At 35.0% G+C, this 18,182-nt stretch overlaps 1 protein-coding gene and 1 pseudogene across 11 annotated transcripts in view; one reads left to right on the forward strand and one right to left on the reverse strand.

Moving 5' to 3' along the window:
• Positions 1-18,182, reverse strand: part of CEP57L1 (centrosomal protein 57 like 1) — a 68,094-nt gene that overhangs the window by 1,140 nt on the left and 48,772 nt on the right. For all 11 annotated transcript variants that reach the window (XM_046005883.1, XM_046005882.1, XM_046005887.1 and 8 more), the window contains 7 exons: positions 16,974-17,095; positions 10,057-10,173; positions 7,465-7,542; positions 6,481-6,567; positions 3,185-3,262; positions 2,826-3,070; positions 1,669-1,813 (listed from right to left, as the gene is read on the reverse strand). In XM_046005883.1, coding sequence (XP_045861839.1) covers positions 1,669-1,813; positions 2,826-3,070; positions 3,185-3,262; positions 6,481-6,567; positions 7,465-7,542; positions 10,057-10,173; positions 16,974-17,095 — 872 coding nt within the window. The remainder of the gene's footprint in view (positions 1-1,668; positions 1,814-2,825; positions 3,071-3,184; positions 3,263-6,480; positions 6,568-7,464; positions 7,543-10,056; positions 10,174-16,973; positions 17,096-18,182) is intronic.
• On the forward strand, positions 4,235-6,134 carry LOC123941991 (annotated as a pseudogene).

The raw sequence follows: 18,182 nt of genomic DNA on the forward strand, positions 1-18,182 counted from the left end.
GAACCTGGTATTTGTCCAAGGCCATTTTAATTGTAGAGATTAAATTTATCATGATAAACTGCTTGAAAATTTATACTGCTATGGCTATAATAGAACATAAATAATATTTTTCAAAATATAATTAATGTGCATTAAAAATATGGTTATTTTTCTACTCTCTTCAAATTTCTCCTATGCAATTCTAAGAAAGTATGTAAATTAAATAATCTTCACCCTAACACAATCATACCAAAAAATTTACTTTAGTAGAGCCTTAAAAACCAGTAAAGTGAGAATATTTGCTTCAAAAGTCTCATTTCCTCTTTTTTTCTTTATTGGTCATAGGAGAATAAAGGCAGTAAAATTCTGAATCCTTTATTACTTTTCTATAAAAGTGAGGAGGGCTTTCTTGTAAGCTTAATATACCACCAACTTATATGAACGCTGATTATTCCATAGGCAGATAAAGCTACATGATGTGATTTGAAGGTTCCTGGAAAGACTCCCTCTGCCTTCTGTTCCAACAGCTTAACAATGCTAAAATTCCAACCTATGGAATCATTGTCTTGGGATAAAATATAATATTCCATGATTATAATATCCCATATTCCATGATTATAATATTTCATGATTCTTCTGTTAAAATATTAAAATTGTTATATACCTTAGTTATTAAGAATTCATGTGCAAGGAGAGAGTCCTCCTTAACATCACACTATAGCTAGCTAAGCACAGGTCCCCAGGGAATGGAACACAGCATAATTTGATCTGGGAAAGCAGAAATAGTGGTTTTAGCATTAGAGTACTGCTTGAGGAGCCAGGTTTATCTATGGTACTGAAGTAGAGACCTGTCAACATAAAGGGCTTCATTAAGGCATTAGGGTTAGGAGAGATAAAGGGAAAGAATGGTTAAAAGGGTAACCAGGAGGGCTGCAAAGCAAATTTAGTCTACCTCACAATTTTCCCAAGGCCATTTTTGAATACATAACTAAACTTTCTTGTTCCTCTTACTTTACGTTATCTTGGAGAGTTATGTGGGAGGCAATGTTATTCCAATGGGATAGATGGCTCTGTAAGAGGCCTACGGGATTCCTGCCATCTTTTTACTAAGCTACACATACAGACCTTAAATTTGAAGGTTCATACAGAAATAGAACACTGACTCCAGATGTATCTTTTTTTAAAATAATTTTTTTTTTAAGCTCCTTTCATTGCTTTCTTTTTTTTTTTTTCCCTTTTTATTTATTTATTTTTTTCAGCGTAACAGTATTCATTCTTTTTGCACAACACCCAGTGCTCCATGCAAAACGTGCCCTCCCCATCACCCACCACCTGTTCCCCCAACCTCCCACCCCTGACTCTTCAAAACTATGGACTCTGAAAAACAACCTGAGGGTTTTGAAAATAATTTTTTATTTTTTTAATTTCTTTTCAGTGTACCAGAATTCATTGTTTATGTGCCACACCCAGTGCTCCATGCAATATGTGCCCTCCTTAATACCCACCACCAGGCTCACCCAACCTCCCACCCCCTGCCCCTTCAAAACCCTCAGATTGTTTTTCAGAGTCCATAGTCTCTCATGGTTCCTCTCCCCCTCCAATTTTCCCCAACTCCCTTCTCTCCATTTCCCCATGTCCTCCGTGATGTATCTTTTTATTCAAATCTTTTACTAAATAAAGCCTTCTTACATTGTCTTGATGCTTCAACAGTTTGGAAATCTGTTCTTCTTTAATTTCCATTTTCTTGACTAAATGCTCTAGTTCACATTCAATGTCTTCACAGACCGAATGACTTTCAGTGTCCTTCATTTGATTCAGTAGTTCTTCATGCTCCCTATGAAAGAAAAGCAAGTATCAAGCACTGTTATGCCTTATACTGTATGTTCTTGATATAATTAAACAGTTTTCTGTTCAACCATAAATTTTTGTCCATTAAATATTAATTTTCAAAGAGTCTTTTTACATAGAGTTATCTAATTAATCTATGGTAAATATAAAAGGCTCTTATGATTTGAGATTAGATAAATTTAGAAATATCTTAGACTTAGGGTCTTAAAAAACCTTAAAATAAAGTCTGAATTCTTGATGTTCATAGCTAAATGTAATAAAATATTCTGATGTGTCCTTAGCTAAAAGCATTAAAGGACTCTCTTTAGTTCCAACTTTGGAATTCTTAATATAGAGTGTTTGGGAAGAACTGCAGCTATAAAAATATTTGCCCAAGAAATCTCTAGATTTGGTGATAGCCCATTTAAAGGAATACTGTCAAGAGAAGCAGCTGTATCTTCTACAGACATCTTAGTTTAACTAGTTAGCTACCCAAATCTCATATTTCCTGGAATTTTTGTTGAATATATATTTAAAGTAGGGGCCTAAAATATGTATCCCACTCAAAATCTTATTTACTATTGATGCTTCAAAACTTATAATGCAGACCAGCTAGAGTTTAAAACAAGGAATTGCTTTCCTACTTGTCTCATGAAATCTCACTTAATTAAAAAGATTATAAAAAACAAAAGGAGAATCTTTCTTATAAAAGCATTTGTGGGTTATAATTTAAGGTCACCAGACCGTATCTGTTAGAATGACAGTATTTTTCTAACAGGTCAGATCTTGGCAACAAAGAAACTCCTTAGATCGGAAAAGTAGTAATTATACACAGGTAGAAACTTAAATACTATCAATAAATACAGTGAAAAATCAGTGACAACTACTCTGCAGATCCAAATAAATCCAAATCTAAAGCAAGGCCTTTTAGAATTTGTAAGTGGCATTATTCTTAAGACTGAGAAGAAAAAAGATACCTATATATCTTACTAGTTCTGATAAAGAATAGAAATACTTACATACTCATTTGGTCCAGCTCATCCTGCATTGCCATCAAAAGTTCAGACAAACTGTCACCAATAGAAATGGAAATTTTTGAATCAGAAGGTTCAGCTTTACCCTGGGAAGTTGTTCTAAGAGGCTTGTAGAGACATGGAGGCTCAGTAACTTCAGGAAGTTTCTGACAGGTATGTGGCCCATAATGTTGCATCAATTGCAGGAGGCTTTGCATACTTGAATTCACAGAACAGCTCGCACTGGCAGACTTTAGGGGAAAAGAAACGCTAAGAACAACTTCAAATGACTCATGGCTTTTAAATAGCACTTACAACAAAGCAGGAGTGGGTCTGAACAAGTACCTTCATTTTTCCCTTCTCACCTTCTCAGCCACAATAGGCAGTGATCCAAACTTTGAATAAGTTTGCTGAGGTGGTCCTCCCTTTAAACATTTAGTTTTCTAAATATTGACAAAAAAGTAAACAAAAATTGTTTTAAAAGACATTTATGATATAACGAAGTCTCAAAATTCAACAGGAAACAATCTGATTAGAAAATAAGCAAAAAATGTGGATAGGCATTTCACTGAAGAGGTCACAGAGATGCCAATAAACACACAAAAAGATCTGCAACATCATTAGCCATTAGGAAAATGCAGGTTGCAATGAAACATCGCTATATACCTATCAGAATGCCCCAAATAAAGAACAGTGACAATACTAAATGCTGGCAAAGATGTGGAGAAGCCAGATTGCTCACGCATGGTTTGTTGGAATACAAAATAATATAAACTTTCAAAAATAATTTGACGGTTTCTTGTAAAAATAAATATGTGCTTATATGGTAAGTATATACGATGATTCCACAATTACACTCTTGGACATTTAACCCAGAAAATGAAAACCAATGTTCACACAAAAACCTACACACAAATGTTCATAACAGCTTTATTTGTGATAGTCAAAAATTGAAATGAATCCAAATCTCCTTCAACCGGATCCAGCAAATACCAACACATGCCTTTTATTTCGGTGTAGTATTTCGCATTATGGATGTACTACAGCTTACTCACTGACAGCAATGCAGGATGAGCTAGACCAAACTAGTACGTAAGTATCTTCATTCTTTATCAGAAGTAGCAAGATATATAGGTATCTTTTTTCTTCTCAGTCTTAAGAACAATGCCACTTATGAATTCTTAGAGACCTTGCTTAGGTTTGGATTTATTTGGATCTGCAGAGTTATTGACACTGATTTTTCACTGTATTTATTGATAGTATTTAAGTTTCCACCTGTGTATAATTACTACTTTTCCGATCTAAAGGGGTTTCTGCGTTTCCAAGATCTGAACTGACAGATAAATATTACTATTATTCTAACAGATACAGTCTGGTGACCTTAAGTTATATAAAGCTGCTTCTAGGATCTATTGTGTTGTTATCATCTTTTGTGTCGTTTGGTGCCTCTTTTATAAAATATTGCAGAATACATTTCTATAAGAGTTTAGTACTAGGGGCAGCTTGAGGGAGGCCTTGGTCCCTCTGTGCCTGTGTCTGGCAGAGCTGGTGAGAGATGAAGAGACGATCCTTCCCTGTGCAGCCTTTGAGCACACACTGAGACAGTGAGGAGCCGGATGAAAGGCACAAGTTATAGCACTGTAGCGGATTAATAAGGAACTTAGTGATTCGGTCCATAACCCTCTAGCATAATATTCTGCAGGTCCAGCTGGGGATGATACCTTTCATTAGCAAGCCACAATCATGGACCTTAATGACAGCCCCTATCAAGGTGGTGTATTCTTTTTGACAGTTGGTTTTCCTATAGTCTACTCCTTCAAACCACCTAAGGTTGCATTTGCAACAAGAATTTTCAGCCAACTATTAACAGTAATGGTAGTTATTTGTCTCAATGTTCTAAGATCACAGTGATGTGCTGCTTTAACTATTTCTAAAATTCTTTCATCCGTTTGATCACTGTTACGTGACCCCCTAGTCCCAGAGATTGCATGGTTCTATAAAACAGACAGAGATAAGTACAACAGAGTATCTTGGAAATGGACTCAGAAGTAGGTCATGTGATGTTACCATAAAGTCAGAATAACTTGCATTATAGCTGGAATAAAATTTAAACTACTGTTCCTTTTTTGATTTTCTTATCCAGCTTATCCTTCTCAGACTTCATCTTTTAAAATTTTTTTTTTATTTCCCTCCATTCATTCATACGCTCATCTGACAAAGACTTGAGTTCTTCTAGCTTTAGACAATAACTGCTTTTAAAAACTAAAAGGTATTTATAAAAGAAGAGTTGCCCAAGATTCAGATAAAAAAAAAAAGATTATTTATTTATTTATTTATTGGGGGGGGTGGGGGGAGTTGTGCAGAGGGAGAGGGAGAGAATCTCAAGCGGATTGCACCAAGCACTGAACTTGACGCGGGGCTCCATTCCATGACCCCGAGATCATGACCTGAGATGAAATCAGGTGACACTCAACCGACTGAGACACCCAGCCACCCCCAAGATTCAGAATTTTTTTAAAAATGGAGCATGTGTATTATTTGGCCGGTGTCTTCACTCTAACTTGGTTATGAGATGAAAACCATTCCTCACTGCTCTAACATGCTGAGGAAATCATCAGTGGGGGACGGAGATGGATGCTCAGTTGTCACAGCGGAGTAAGCAACATTATTCAAGCATCCATTCTTTAGCCTTCCACCAAGAGAGATTTGGGTTACATGATATACTTTATGCTCATAACTGCTATGACTGGAGAAATGGTATTAATTTATAGCATCAGCAGAACAGAAACTATGATATATTTTATGCAGGTTAATAATGGAATGATACGTTCTTGTTCTACAGAGAATGAAAACTGGAAGTCAAATACTCTTTGCATTCCAAAACAGAGTCTCAAATATTTTTTTAATTTTCACTTAATTTAAATTATTAGGAGGCTTGGAGCTCATAGTTAATCTACTTTCTAATATACTGTTTAATATAGCACTGAGCAAATGATGAAAGTTGTCAATGGATCAGTGATCAACTAATAGCTCTGCTAGTAACTTAATTTATTTTTCTAGCAATAAAGTTGTACAAATCAAAAAAAATAGTTTAGTACTAGGAAAATATCTATCTTTCTAGAAAAATTGGAATGCTTATTGTTGTTGCACAAATATACCTACTGTCACATAGTCTTTTTTGCTTTGGTTTTCACGTAAACTCAAAACTAGGTTTTGTCTGGGGCACCTGGATGGCTTGGTCGATTAAGCATCTTCCTTCGGCTTAGGTCATGATCCCACGGTCCTGGGATCAAGTCCTGCTTCGGGCTCCCTGCGTAGCAGGGAGCCTGCTTCTCCCTCTGCCTGCTCTGCCTGCTGCTTCCCATGCTTGTGCTCTCTCTCTCTGACAAATAAACAAATAAAATCTTAAAAAAAAAAAAAACCAACCAACCAACCAACCTAGGTTTTGTGTTCAACTGTTGATACTTTCTTTAACTAGATTTTATGGAATTTTCTATCCTCAAACCTAAAACCACTCAACTTATTTTTATTCACATGTCAAAGCACTATTCCATGTGTTTTATTAAAAATCTCTTCAAATTCTTTTTGGAAATGGATAGGTATAAATATTTAAAAAGTAAAGAAATCAGCATTAGCAAATAAGAATGAAGAATCTGCATACCTTCAAAGACTTCTTCTTTTCCTTAGAGTGTTTTGGATTTGATACTGAAGACATTAAAATTCTGTTGATTTCAAGTCCAGTTTGAAGCTACAATATTTAAGAAAAAGCTTTATGCAACTGATTTTTAACAAACTTCTTCAAAAACATTATAATAAGAAATCAAGTCTCAGTTTATGAAGACAAAATGCTTGGGGCACCTGGGTGGCTCAGTTGGTTGAGCACCTGGCTTAGGTCATGAGATCACGCACCATGTCAGGCTCTGTGCTCAGGGCTGAGCCTGCTTAAGACTCTGTCTCTGTCCCCTTTTGCAACTCATGTGCTCTCGCTCTAAAATAAGTTATCAATATCTTTTTTTTTTTTAAGTGCTTTTTGAGGAAAAAAAGAAAGCCCCACGGTGCCTTCGTGGCTCAGTTGATTAAGCATCTACCTTCGGCTCAGGTCATGATCCCAGAGTCATGGGATCCAGTCCCACATTGGGCTCCCTGCTCAGCAGGGAGTCTGCTTCTCTCTCTGACCCTCCTCCCCTCATGGTCACTCTCTCTCTCTGAAACAAATAAATAAAATCTTAAAAAGAAAAGAAAGGAAAGAAACGAAAAAAGAAAACCCCAAATACTATTTTTATATGTGAAAGCTACTAAGTCTATTGGTAATTGTAATCATTTTCTGCTTATAAAATAATGCATTAACACATATATATCAATCAAATTGAAAACAATCTATATCAGGTATTATCATATATATATGTATATATACGTACATATCTGTGTGCGTGTGTCAGAATTTCAAAAGACTACAAGACTTCTTTTGGCAGTGCATCCAGTATGGTTGAGTTACTGATAATCTCATTATTATAGCAAAAAGAGACAAAACTAACAAGCTAGGAAGCAGAAATTATAGTCTAAAATATAGTCTACAGATAATGAAAACAAAGTATAATGAAACATATGTGGTTTATTGTGATAAATGATATAATGCTCTATTTACTTCAGATGCTTTGTCTTGAAACAGCTTACGCTGATGTTCTTCTTCCTTAAGTTTTTCCTCTAAATGTTTAATCTTGTCCTGCAAAAGAACAAAAAATTAGATTCTTATAAAAAAACTAGAGCCAAATAGCCTTTGTTCTTTTTCCACATAGTCTTCAAGTCTTGATTCTTAGTAGTTGAGCAAATTAAAGCAGAAAGTCAGAAAAAGAAATGTCAAAAGATACTATGATTTTTCTTGGCTTTCTTCCTATGCTTCTTTACCTGCTATTACATATAAGAAGAATAAAGGAAAAGCAAAGAATGTACATGCAAAGACATTTTTTTTCTAGCAACAAAACTATAATGATGAAGTTTTGGGGGGTATTAAATGTCTAGAAGTTCAAATGATCATAGTCTTGGGTCTCAATGTTTCGTTCAAAACACAGAGAAATCATGAGAAATGTCTACTGTGTGCATATTATTAAGGGTGCAGCTATTGACGGAGAGAAGGGATAGGAAGACATAGAAATATAAGATATGAACTACATCAAAATAAAAAGTTTCTGCACAGTGAAGGAAACAATCAATAAAACTAAAAGGCAACCTATGGAATGGGAGAAGATATTTCCAAATGACATATCTAATAAAGGGTTAGTAACCAAAATAATATAAAGAACTTACGAAACTTACAAAACTCAACACCCCCAAGACATGGATAGAAGACATAGACATCTTTTTGAAGAAGATATCCTGATGGCCAACAGACACATGAAAAGATACTCAACATCACTCATCATCAGGGATATACAAATCAACACTACAATGAGCCATCACCTCATACCTGTCAAAATGGCTAAAATCAACAAGATAAGAAACAACAGGTACAGGCAAGGATGGGATGGCGAGAAAGGGGACCTCTTGTGCAATGTTGGTGGGAATGCAAACTGGTGCAATCACTGTGGAAATCAGTATAGAAGTTCTTCAAAGTCAAAAATAGATGTACCCTACGATCCAGCAATCACACTACTAGGTATTTACCCAAAGGATACAAAAATACTAATTCAAAGGGATACATGCACCCTGATGTTTATAGCAGCGTTATCTACAATAGTCAAATTATGGAAGTAGCTCAAGTGTCCACCAACTGATGAAGGGATAAAGAAGATGTGTGGATAGGGGCGCCTGGGTGGCTCAATGGGTTAAAGCCTCTGCCTTCGGCTCAGGTCATGATCTCAGGGTCCTGGGATTGAGTCCCACATCGGGTTCTCTGCTTGGCAGGAAGCCTGCTTCCCCTTTCTCTCTGCCTGTCTCTCTGCCTACTTGTGATCTCTCTTTCTCTGTGTCAAATAAATAAATAAAAATCTTTAATTAAAAAAAAAAAAGAAACAGACTCTTAACTATAGAGAACAAACTGATGGTTACCATAAGGGAGGTGGGTGGGGGGATGAGTTAAATAGGTGATGGGGATTAAGGACTACACCGGTTGTGATGAGCACCAGGTGATGTATGGAACTGCTGATTCACTCTATTATATACTTGAAACTAATGTTACACTGTATGTTAACTGGAATTTTTTTCAAAGATTTATTTATTTACTTGAGAGGGAAAGAGAGAGAGAGTGTGGGATAGGGGGAGAGGTGGAGAAAGAGAGACAGAGAATTCCAAGCTGACTCCCCACTGAATGCCAGATCTCAATATGGGGCTCGATCACATGACCCTGAGATCATGACCTGAGCTGAAACCAAGAGTTGGACACTCAATAAACTGAGCCACCCAGGTGCCCCCTCTAACTGAATTTAAATAAAAATTAAAAAAAAAAAAAAACCTGTGTAACAACATATGGTGATGGATATTAACTAGACTTACTGTGATGATCATTTTGTAAAATATACAAATATAAAAAAATACAAATACCAAATCATTATGTTGCACATCTGAAACTAATATAATGCTCTATGTCAATTTTACCTCAATTAAAAAAGATGAAAAAAAAAAGAAACATAAGATATGTTCCTTGTTGCTTGAGGGCTTAGACTGTACTTAAGGAAACAATAGTAACATACCTGAAATAATAAAACAATGAGTACAATTTGACTCAGACCATGTATACACTTACACATATAAGTACTTCATCTTATATCCATTGTATGGTTCAGAATTTGAGGACAGTTACCATTTCAAAGGGAGAGTTCCCTGAGTGTTGGAGAACTCAAGGAAGGCTTCATAAAGGAAGCAGGACCTGGAGAAAGTCCTATGATATGAATAAAGTGTGGGTTGAAATAGGAGAGGGCATTTCAGGGGGGATCGAGGATAGATTTAACTGCAAGCGGTGAAAGACAATTAGGCAAATTATCTGACAAATGAAAATGTTCTGCCATTTCAAAAGAAGCCAAAATTACAATTTTACATCAAAAGGCAAGCTCATTCATGCCATGACAGAATAGATTAACTTTGTATCTCCACAGGCAGAAATTCCTATGTAGATTACTAAGAGCTGTTAAAGAAGTTTTATAAATCAGATTTACTGTATATTCACATATAGGGCTTAACACTTGCTTAACACTAAAGATTTATTCTTGGCATCATCACTTCAAAGAAATAAGTGGAAACTTACCTCAGCAGTTTTCTGAGTGGTTGTAAGTTTAAAACATTCTTTTTCTAAGACATCAAGCTTTTCAAGTTTTGCTTGCAGCTTCCTATGATCTTGTTCTTTTTCCCTTTGAAGCTGGGCCTGGAAAGGATAAAAACAAAACCTGAATTTGGCAAGTGATGCCAACGGATCAAAAATAATACAATTTCTGAGAATTAAAGCACGATAAATCTGTCATAAGAAACACGTATGTACATGTACATATTTTAGGTAATTATGAGTAAAAAAGAAAATCAAATACTTTTAAAGAACAAACATATAAAAAAAGATGAGCTATATTAGCATTAATGGAACATGCTCTTCTATGCATGTTTATATAACATTTCTACTACGGAAAACATCAACAGTGAAATCTGTATTAAATTTGTAAGGTGACCAAACCTATACATTATCTTATCGTCTAATTATAACACAGAAAAGCAGCTATCAGAGGAATAAAGCATATAGAGAAACTGGAGAGAAGGAAAGTTATACATATATTTTCACACCTATACACAGTTTTGTAATGGTATTTATTACCACATTAATGCAATGTGTTAACAATAGGGACAACTGTGAGAGGGCAGCAGGTATATGAAAACTCTCTGTACTATCTGCTCAATTTTCTATAAACCTAATACTGTCCTAAAGAATAAAGTCTATTAAACAAAAACTGAAACAATCAAACAGTCTTGGTGACCTGTGATCTAACATTCAAATGGTGTTACAGAATGAGAGAAGAGGGAAGTCAGACAAGAATAATTATTTGAAGGATAATGGCTAAAAATGTTCCAAATTTGGTGAAAAATATTAACTGACAGATTCAAGAATAATAATAATAAGTTTAAAAATCCAAGCAGAACAAATACAAAAACACCCACATTTGGACACACTGTTATCAAATTGTTGAAAACCAGTGATAAAGGAAAAACCTTAAAAGCAGCCTGAGAAATGATGGTACCTTATGCACAGAAGATGAAGATAAGAATTCTAATTAGAAACCACGAAATCCAGGGGCACCTGGGTGGCTCAGTGGGTTAAGCCTCTGTCTTCAGCTTGGGTCATGATCTCAGGGTCCTGGGATTGAGCCCCACATCGGGCTCTCTGCTCAGTGGGAAGCCTGCTTCCCCCCCCCACCCTCTGCCTGCCTCTGCCTACTTGTGATCTCTGTCAAATAAACAAATAAAATCTTAAAAAAAAAAAAACTACGAAATCCAGAAGACAACTTTGACCACACCTTTAATGTGCTGAGAGAAAAAAGCTGTCAACTAGAATTTTATATGCAGTGAAAATATCCTTCACCAATAATGGCAAAATAAAGACTTTTCCAAAAAAATATGCTAAGAGAATTCCCAGCATATTTGTAAAGGAAGTACTTCAGCCTTAAGGAAATGACACCAGACATAAAATCAAATCTACACAAAGAAATAAAAGACACTGGAAATGGTAAAAATGTGAAAAGAACATATTTCAACTTCTTTAGCTTTTCCTTAAGGATAATTCACCTTTAAAGCAGAAATAATTATGATGTCTTGTGGGTTTTACAAAAAAGCAGAATTAAATGTATGGAAGCTGTAGATCAAAGGGGGACAAGTAGAAGCATACTTTAATGAGGATGGTACATTATATTGAGCTGTTTTAATACTAATTCGTGGCAGAGTGTGTTAAGTTAAGAATACATATTTTAACCTGTACAGCAGCTACTAAAAAGGAGGAGGAGGAGAGAATTATCAGAGGACAAGGAGAAGTCAATAAAATTTAAAAATAAATCACTAGAGAAGTTAGAAAATATTTTTAGCTGAATGATAATGGAAATACAAAATATCGAAATCTGTATGCAGGTAAAGCAATTTAGGGAGAACTCGATAACTTTCATCATAAAATGCAACATTTAGAAGAAAGAATAAAAGTATTGAAATCAATCAACTCAACTTCCAACATACAAAGGTAGGGGGAGAAAAGCAAATTAAACCCTATATAAGTATAAGGAAAGAAATAATAAAGTAGAAATCAATTAAGTAGGAAATAACAAAAAAATTAAAAATAAAAAGGTCGCTTTTTAAAAAAATTAATTAAAGTGAGAGTAGATAAATAATTTTAAAAAGGAAAATTATAAATTAGCAATATCAGAAATGAAAGGGGGTACATCTCTAAAGACAGAAAAAGAAAACCAAAAATCCAAGTAGCCTATACCTGTTAAAAAAAAAATGAGTTCATAATCTAAAAACAGTCCACAAAGAAAACAGCAGTCCCAGATACCTTCTATCAAATTTGAATTCTATCACACACTTAAGGAAGAAATAATGCTAATCTTACACAAGGTCTTTCAGAAAACAGGAGAAAGAATCTTCCCAACTAATTTTATGAAAAACGAATAAACAAATCATGGCATATCTGTATAACAAAATCTAAACAGCAATAAAAAGTAAAAAACTATTTATATATACAACAACATGGCTTAACCTAAAAAACTTTATGCTAAACAAGAGAGTACATTTTCTATGATCCAATTATATAAAATTCTAGGACAGGCAAAAACTCTAAGGTAAAATTAAGTCAGAATAGTAGTTGCCTTGTTGGGAAGTAGAGCAGCAAATATCTTGACAGAGACTTATCAGAGAATTTCTGTTATTTGGTATGGTTATGGATTGTATGAGTACATATATTTATCAATAATCACCGAACGTTCCACTTACGATCTCTGCATTTCACCATATAAAAATTATACCTCAAAAAATATTATACCTCAATAAAAAACATTTAAAGAATGGTTGAAAGTCACTGATCTACAATATTTAGCTAGATAGAAATTTCTAGGTTAGTTCATAAGATAAAATATAACATACTTTATAATTATTATTATATAATAAGTTATATTTTATCTTCAGTACTTTGAGAAGTCAATTGTCACTTTAATTCTTGTCCCTTTGAATGTAATCTTTTTCTCCCACCAGCTTTTAAGATTTTATGCTTGTCTTATTATTCATTATGAGGTATCTAGGTATATATTTCTTTTCATTTATCCTGATTTAGTTTAATAGGTTTTGTGGGATGGTTTTCTTGAAACTGTGGTGTGATTTTTTTTAATCCATTTTGGAAAATTCTTAGTGACTATCTCTTCAAATAGTGCTTCTGTGCCATTTTCTTTCCTTTCCTAGTGGAACTCCAATTACACTTAAGTTTGACCTTCTCACTCTAACTTATGTCTCTTGCTCTCTCCTCTCAATTTACTTTCATTTCACCTCTTTGTTGATGTGGATGATTTTGCCTTCCAGTTCACTAATTATCTCTTCCAATCTACTGTTAGATCCATCCATTCAGTTCTAGATGTCATATACTATATTTTTCAGTTCCATAATTTTTATTTGTTCTCTTTCAAATCTGCTCTGCCTTTTTGGTTTCCAATGCTTTCCTGAAAATGTCAATCCTGTCTTTATCGCCTTAATTATAACAAGCATAATTATTATATTTTAAAATACTTTATTTATCTGAGAGAGAGAGAGATAACAAAAGAGTGAGTGAAAGGGGTTGTGGGGGGTGGGAGAGGGAGAGAATCTCAAGCAGACTCCACGCTGAGTGCAGAGCCCATACAGGGATGGATCTCATAACACTGAGATCACGACCTGAGCTGAAACGAAGAGTTGGACACTTAACTGACTGACCCACCTGAGTGCCCCAAGCATAATTATTTTAAAGTCTGTGTCTTTTAGAGCTAGCACCCAGCTGGAAATAACTCGTAAGAGTGCTTATATAGTCTGTTATGTATGTTATTTCTTTTCATAGTGTCTTTTTTTCTTTAAGTAAAACTTATTTAAATTCCAGCTAACATACAATGTTCTATTAATTTCAAGTGTACAACAGTGATTCAACAGTTCCAAGCATCACTTGGTGGTCATCACAAATAAATGTGCTCCTTAATCCCCAACACCTATTGAACCCATCCCCCACCTACCTTCCTTCTGGTAACCATCAGTTTGTTCCCTATAGTTAAGAGTCTGTTTCTTGATTCGTCTCCCTCTCTTTCCCCCCTTTATTTGTTTCTTAAATTCTGCATATGAGTGAAATCATATGGTATTTGTCTTTCTCTGACTGATTTATTTTGCTTAGCATTATACTCTCTAGTTCCATCCATTTCATCGAAAATGGCAAGACTTTATTCTTTTTTATAGCCAAGTAACGGTCCACATTCATTTTATCCATTCATCAGTCAATGGACACTTGAGCTATTTCACATAGTTTGGCTATTATAGATAACGCTGCTATAAACATCAGAGTGCATGTATCCCTTTGGATTAGCATTTTTGTATCCTTTGGGTAAATACCTAGTAGTGTGATAGCTGGATCGTAGGGTACCTCTATTTTTGACTTTTTGAGGAACTTCTATACTGATTTCCACGGTGACTGCACAAATTTGCATTCCCACCAACAGTACACAAAGGGTCCCCTTTCTCACCATCCCCATCCTTGCCAACGCCTGTTGTTTCTTATGTTGTTGATTTTAGCCATTTTGACAGGTATGAGGTGATAGCTCATTGTGGTTTCGATTTCTATATCCTTGATGATCAGTGATGTTGAGTATCTTTTCATGTGTCTGTTGGCTGTCAGGATGTCTTCTTCAGAAAAATGTCTATTCATGTCTTCTACCCATGTTTCAATTGGATTATTTGTTTTGGGGGTGTTGAGTTTTTTAAGTTCTTTATATTATTTTGGATACTAATCCTTCATCAGATATGTCATTTGGAAATATCTTCTCCCATTCCATAGATTGCCTTTTAGTTTTGTTGATTGTTTCTTTTGCCATGAAGTTTTTTATTTTGAGGTCCCAATAGTTTATTTTTGTTTTTGTCTCTCCTGCCTCAGGAGACGTATCTAGAAAGAAGTTGCTACAGCCAATGTCAAAGAGGTTATTGTCTGTGTTCTTCTCCAGGATTTTAATGGTTTCCTGTCTCAAACATAGGTCTTTAAACCATTTTGAATTTTTGTGTATGGTGTAAAAAAGTGGTCCAGTTTCATTCTTTTTGTATGTTGCTGTCCAGTTTTCTCAACACCATTTGTTGAAGAGACTGTCTTTTTTCCATTGGATAGTCTTTCCCAGTTTGTTTTTAGATTAATTGACCATATAGTTGTGGGTTTGTTTTTTGAGTTTTCTAATCTGTTCCATTGATACATGTCTATTTTTGTGCCAGTATCATACTGTTTTGATCCCTATAGCTTTGAAATACAACTTCAGTCCAGAATTGTGATGCCTACAGCCTTGCTTTTCTTTTCCAAGATGCTTTGGCTGTTTGGGGTCTTTTTGGTTCCATACACATTGTAGGACTGTTTGTTCTAGCTTTGTGAAAAATGCTGTTTGTATTTTGTTAAGAGATTGTGTTAAATGTGTTGATCGCTTTGAGTAGTATAGACATTTTAACAGTATTTGTTCTTCCAATCCATGAACATGGAACGTTTTCCCATTTCTTTGTGTCTTCTTCAATTTCTGTCATCAGTGTTCCAGCAAGGAAGAAGTAAAACTTTCACTATTTATAGATGACATGATACTGTATATAGAAAACCTTAAAGACTCTACGGAAAAACTGCTAGAACTGATAAATGAAATTCAGTGAAGTCGCAGGATATAAAATAAATGTAGAGAAATTGATTGGATTTCTTTCTTTTTAAAAAATGTTTTTATTTAAGTAGGCTATATATCCAACGTGAAGCCCCATGTGGGGCTTGAACTCAACTCTGAGATCAAGACCTGAGCTGAGATCAAGAGTTGAACACTCAACTGACTGAGTCACTGACATATCCATTACATTTCTGTACACCAGTAATGAAGCAGTAACAGAAAGAGAAATAAAGGAATAAATGCCATTTACCATTGCACCAAAAACAATAACAGGAATAAATAAACAGGTGAAAGAACTGTACTCTGAAAACTATAAAACACTAATGAAAGCAATTTTCATAGTGTCTTAACTCCAGCCTCCTGGTCATGTCTGAATCAAAGTTATTCCTGTGTTAAAGAAATGTTTGTAGGAATAATTTGAGGTCCCCAGGAACATTAGCTATCCAGGATCACTTTAATTCCATTTTAGGGCAAACGATTTTCTGGATTACTCTGATAGAGTTATAATTTGGATTGTTTTCTTTCTTGTTCACCTTTACAAAGCATTCAGAGCACAGGAAAATTATCAGAGTTCCTTTTTCTTTTTTTTTTTTTTTTTAAGATAGGGCCTGGACTCTAACTTCAATTTCTTAAGCCCCATAGCTTTAAAAGCATTATTTAGGGGCACCTGGGTGGCTCAGTCAGCTAAGTCTTCCACTCAGGTCATGATCTCAGGGTCCTGGGATCAAGTCCAGCATCAGTCTCCCTGCTCACTGGGGAGTCTGTTTTGCCCTCTCCCTCTGCTCCTCCCCACTTCATGTGCCATCTCTCTCTTTCTCTGCTCTCTTTCAAAAAATAAATAAAATCTTAAAAAAAAAATCATTATTTAGCCTCTCAATGGACTCTTCTGGAATCAGAAATTCCCTAAGAAGGATGGGGCCTGAAATCACTTTCTCTGGAGGCCAACCTCTTTGGATTTAAGCATACACATAGTTTTTGAATTGGTGATTTTCATGACTTCATTAACTCTCCAATGCCTTTACGTTTCTCCCTTTCACCCTCCCTTCTTGTCTCTCTTTCTTCCTTTCTTCTTTTTCCTTCCTTTCTTCCTCTTTAATATCCTGTCCAGTTTTTCGTGTTTTCTTCTACAGAAAGCTTGGTCCAAATGACCTACTCTGCTTCACTATAGGTGGAAATCTCCTTAATATAGCTTTCTATCCTAATTAAGATTATAACACAATTTTCTCATGACATTAAATATTCTTCAAAAACACATTAAATTATATTATATTCCTATAGAAAATGTGTTTACCTGTTGTTCTAGGATCATATTCTTCTCTCGTTCTACATTGAGAACCATTCTCTTTGTATATTCTAGTTGTTTCTCTAGAAGAGTACAGCGAGACTGAGCTGAGCTTAACTGTATAGTAATATCTGTGAAAAAGAAAAAGTAATAATGTCTGGGTTATCACATAGATCAGAGATTTGGTAGTCACAAAAAATACATTATATAAATTCCATCAAGAGCTAAAAGCTCAAGGACTCGTTAGTTCTAAATACTGACTGTAAAAGTTGTGAGCATTCATTTTTTTTTTTTTTTTAAAGATTTTATTTATTTATTTGACAGAGAGAGAGATCACAAGTAGGCAGAGAGGCAGGCAGAGAGAGAGGAGGAAGCAGGCTCCCCACGGAGCAGAGAGCCTGATGCGGGGCTCGATCCCAGGACCCTGAGATCACGACCTGAGCCGAAGGCAGCGGCTTAATCCACTGAGCCACCCAGGCGCGCCTGTGAGCATTCATTTTGTGATGACCTCAATAACTATATAATACTAGTTTTACATTGTCTTCCCCTAAAAGGCCCACAGGGCAAAATTCTGAAAGAATAAGATGTCAGTGACTTGTGGAATGATAAAAATCCTGGCTGTTCCTGGGAAATGACATTATCTGGAAAAATAGAGGATCTAAAGTCTCTTTCCTATCAATATATTTTTATCTTTCAGGAAAAGAAAAAGACTTGACTACTGACAGCATAGTTATTTCCTAAGAAGTAAGCAACATCTTTCTAATCCTTTAATTTTTTACTTTCCTCAGCTCTTTACTCTACTTTTGTCCAATTACCTCAGAAAAATTTCTCATTTCTTCACTCTATTTATAAGTTCAAACATTATTTATGAGGGTGAATGTAGTACAAGGAAAAAGAAAGCCATACATTACGAAATAAAAATACAAAGAATTAATGTTCTAAATCTCTAAAACTTAGGTCCAGTTGTCTTTTTCATAATTTCCACAGGAATTTCTACTTACCTGTCCATTTCTTCCAATTAATCTTTCAAGTTAACAAAAATTTTTATATATTTTTATGGTTTCTGTATTGCCTAATTACTAGTGTTGCTTTCTATTTTCAAATTTTAAAAACCAGTATTGACTGAATATGTAAAGTATTTCAATTACTTAGATAAAATTAGATTTTGTTGGTATTCTGAAAATAGCCCAATTTCACAATCTGTCTAAAAACTTAATT

The sequence above is a fragment of the Meles meles genome, chromosome 5, assembly GCF_922984935.1.
Source record: "Meles meles chromosome 5, mMelMel3.1 paternal haplotype, whole genome shotgun sequence".
Lineage (NCBI taxonomy): Eukaryota > Metazoa > Chordata > Mammalia > Carnivora > Mustelidae > Meles > Meles meles.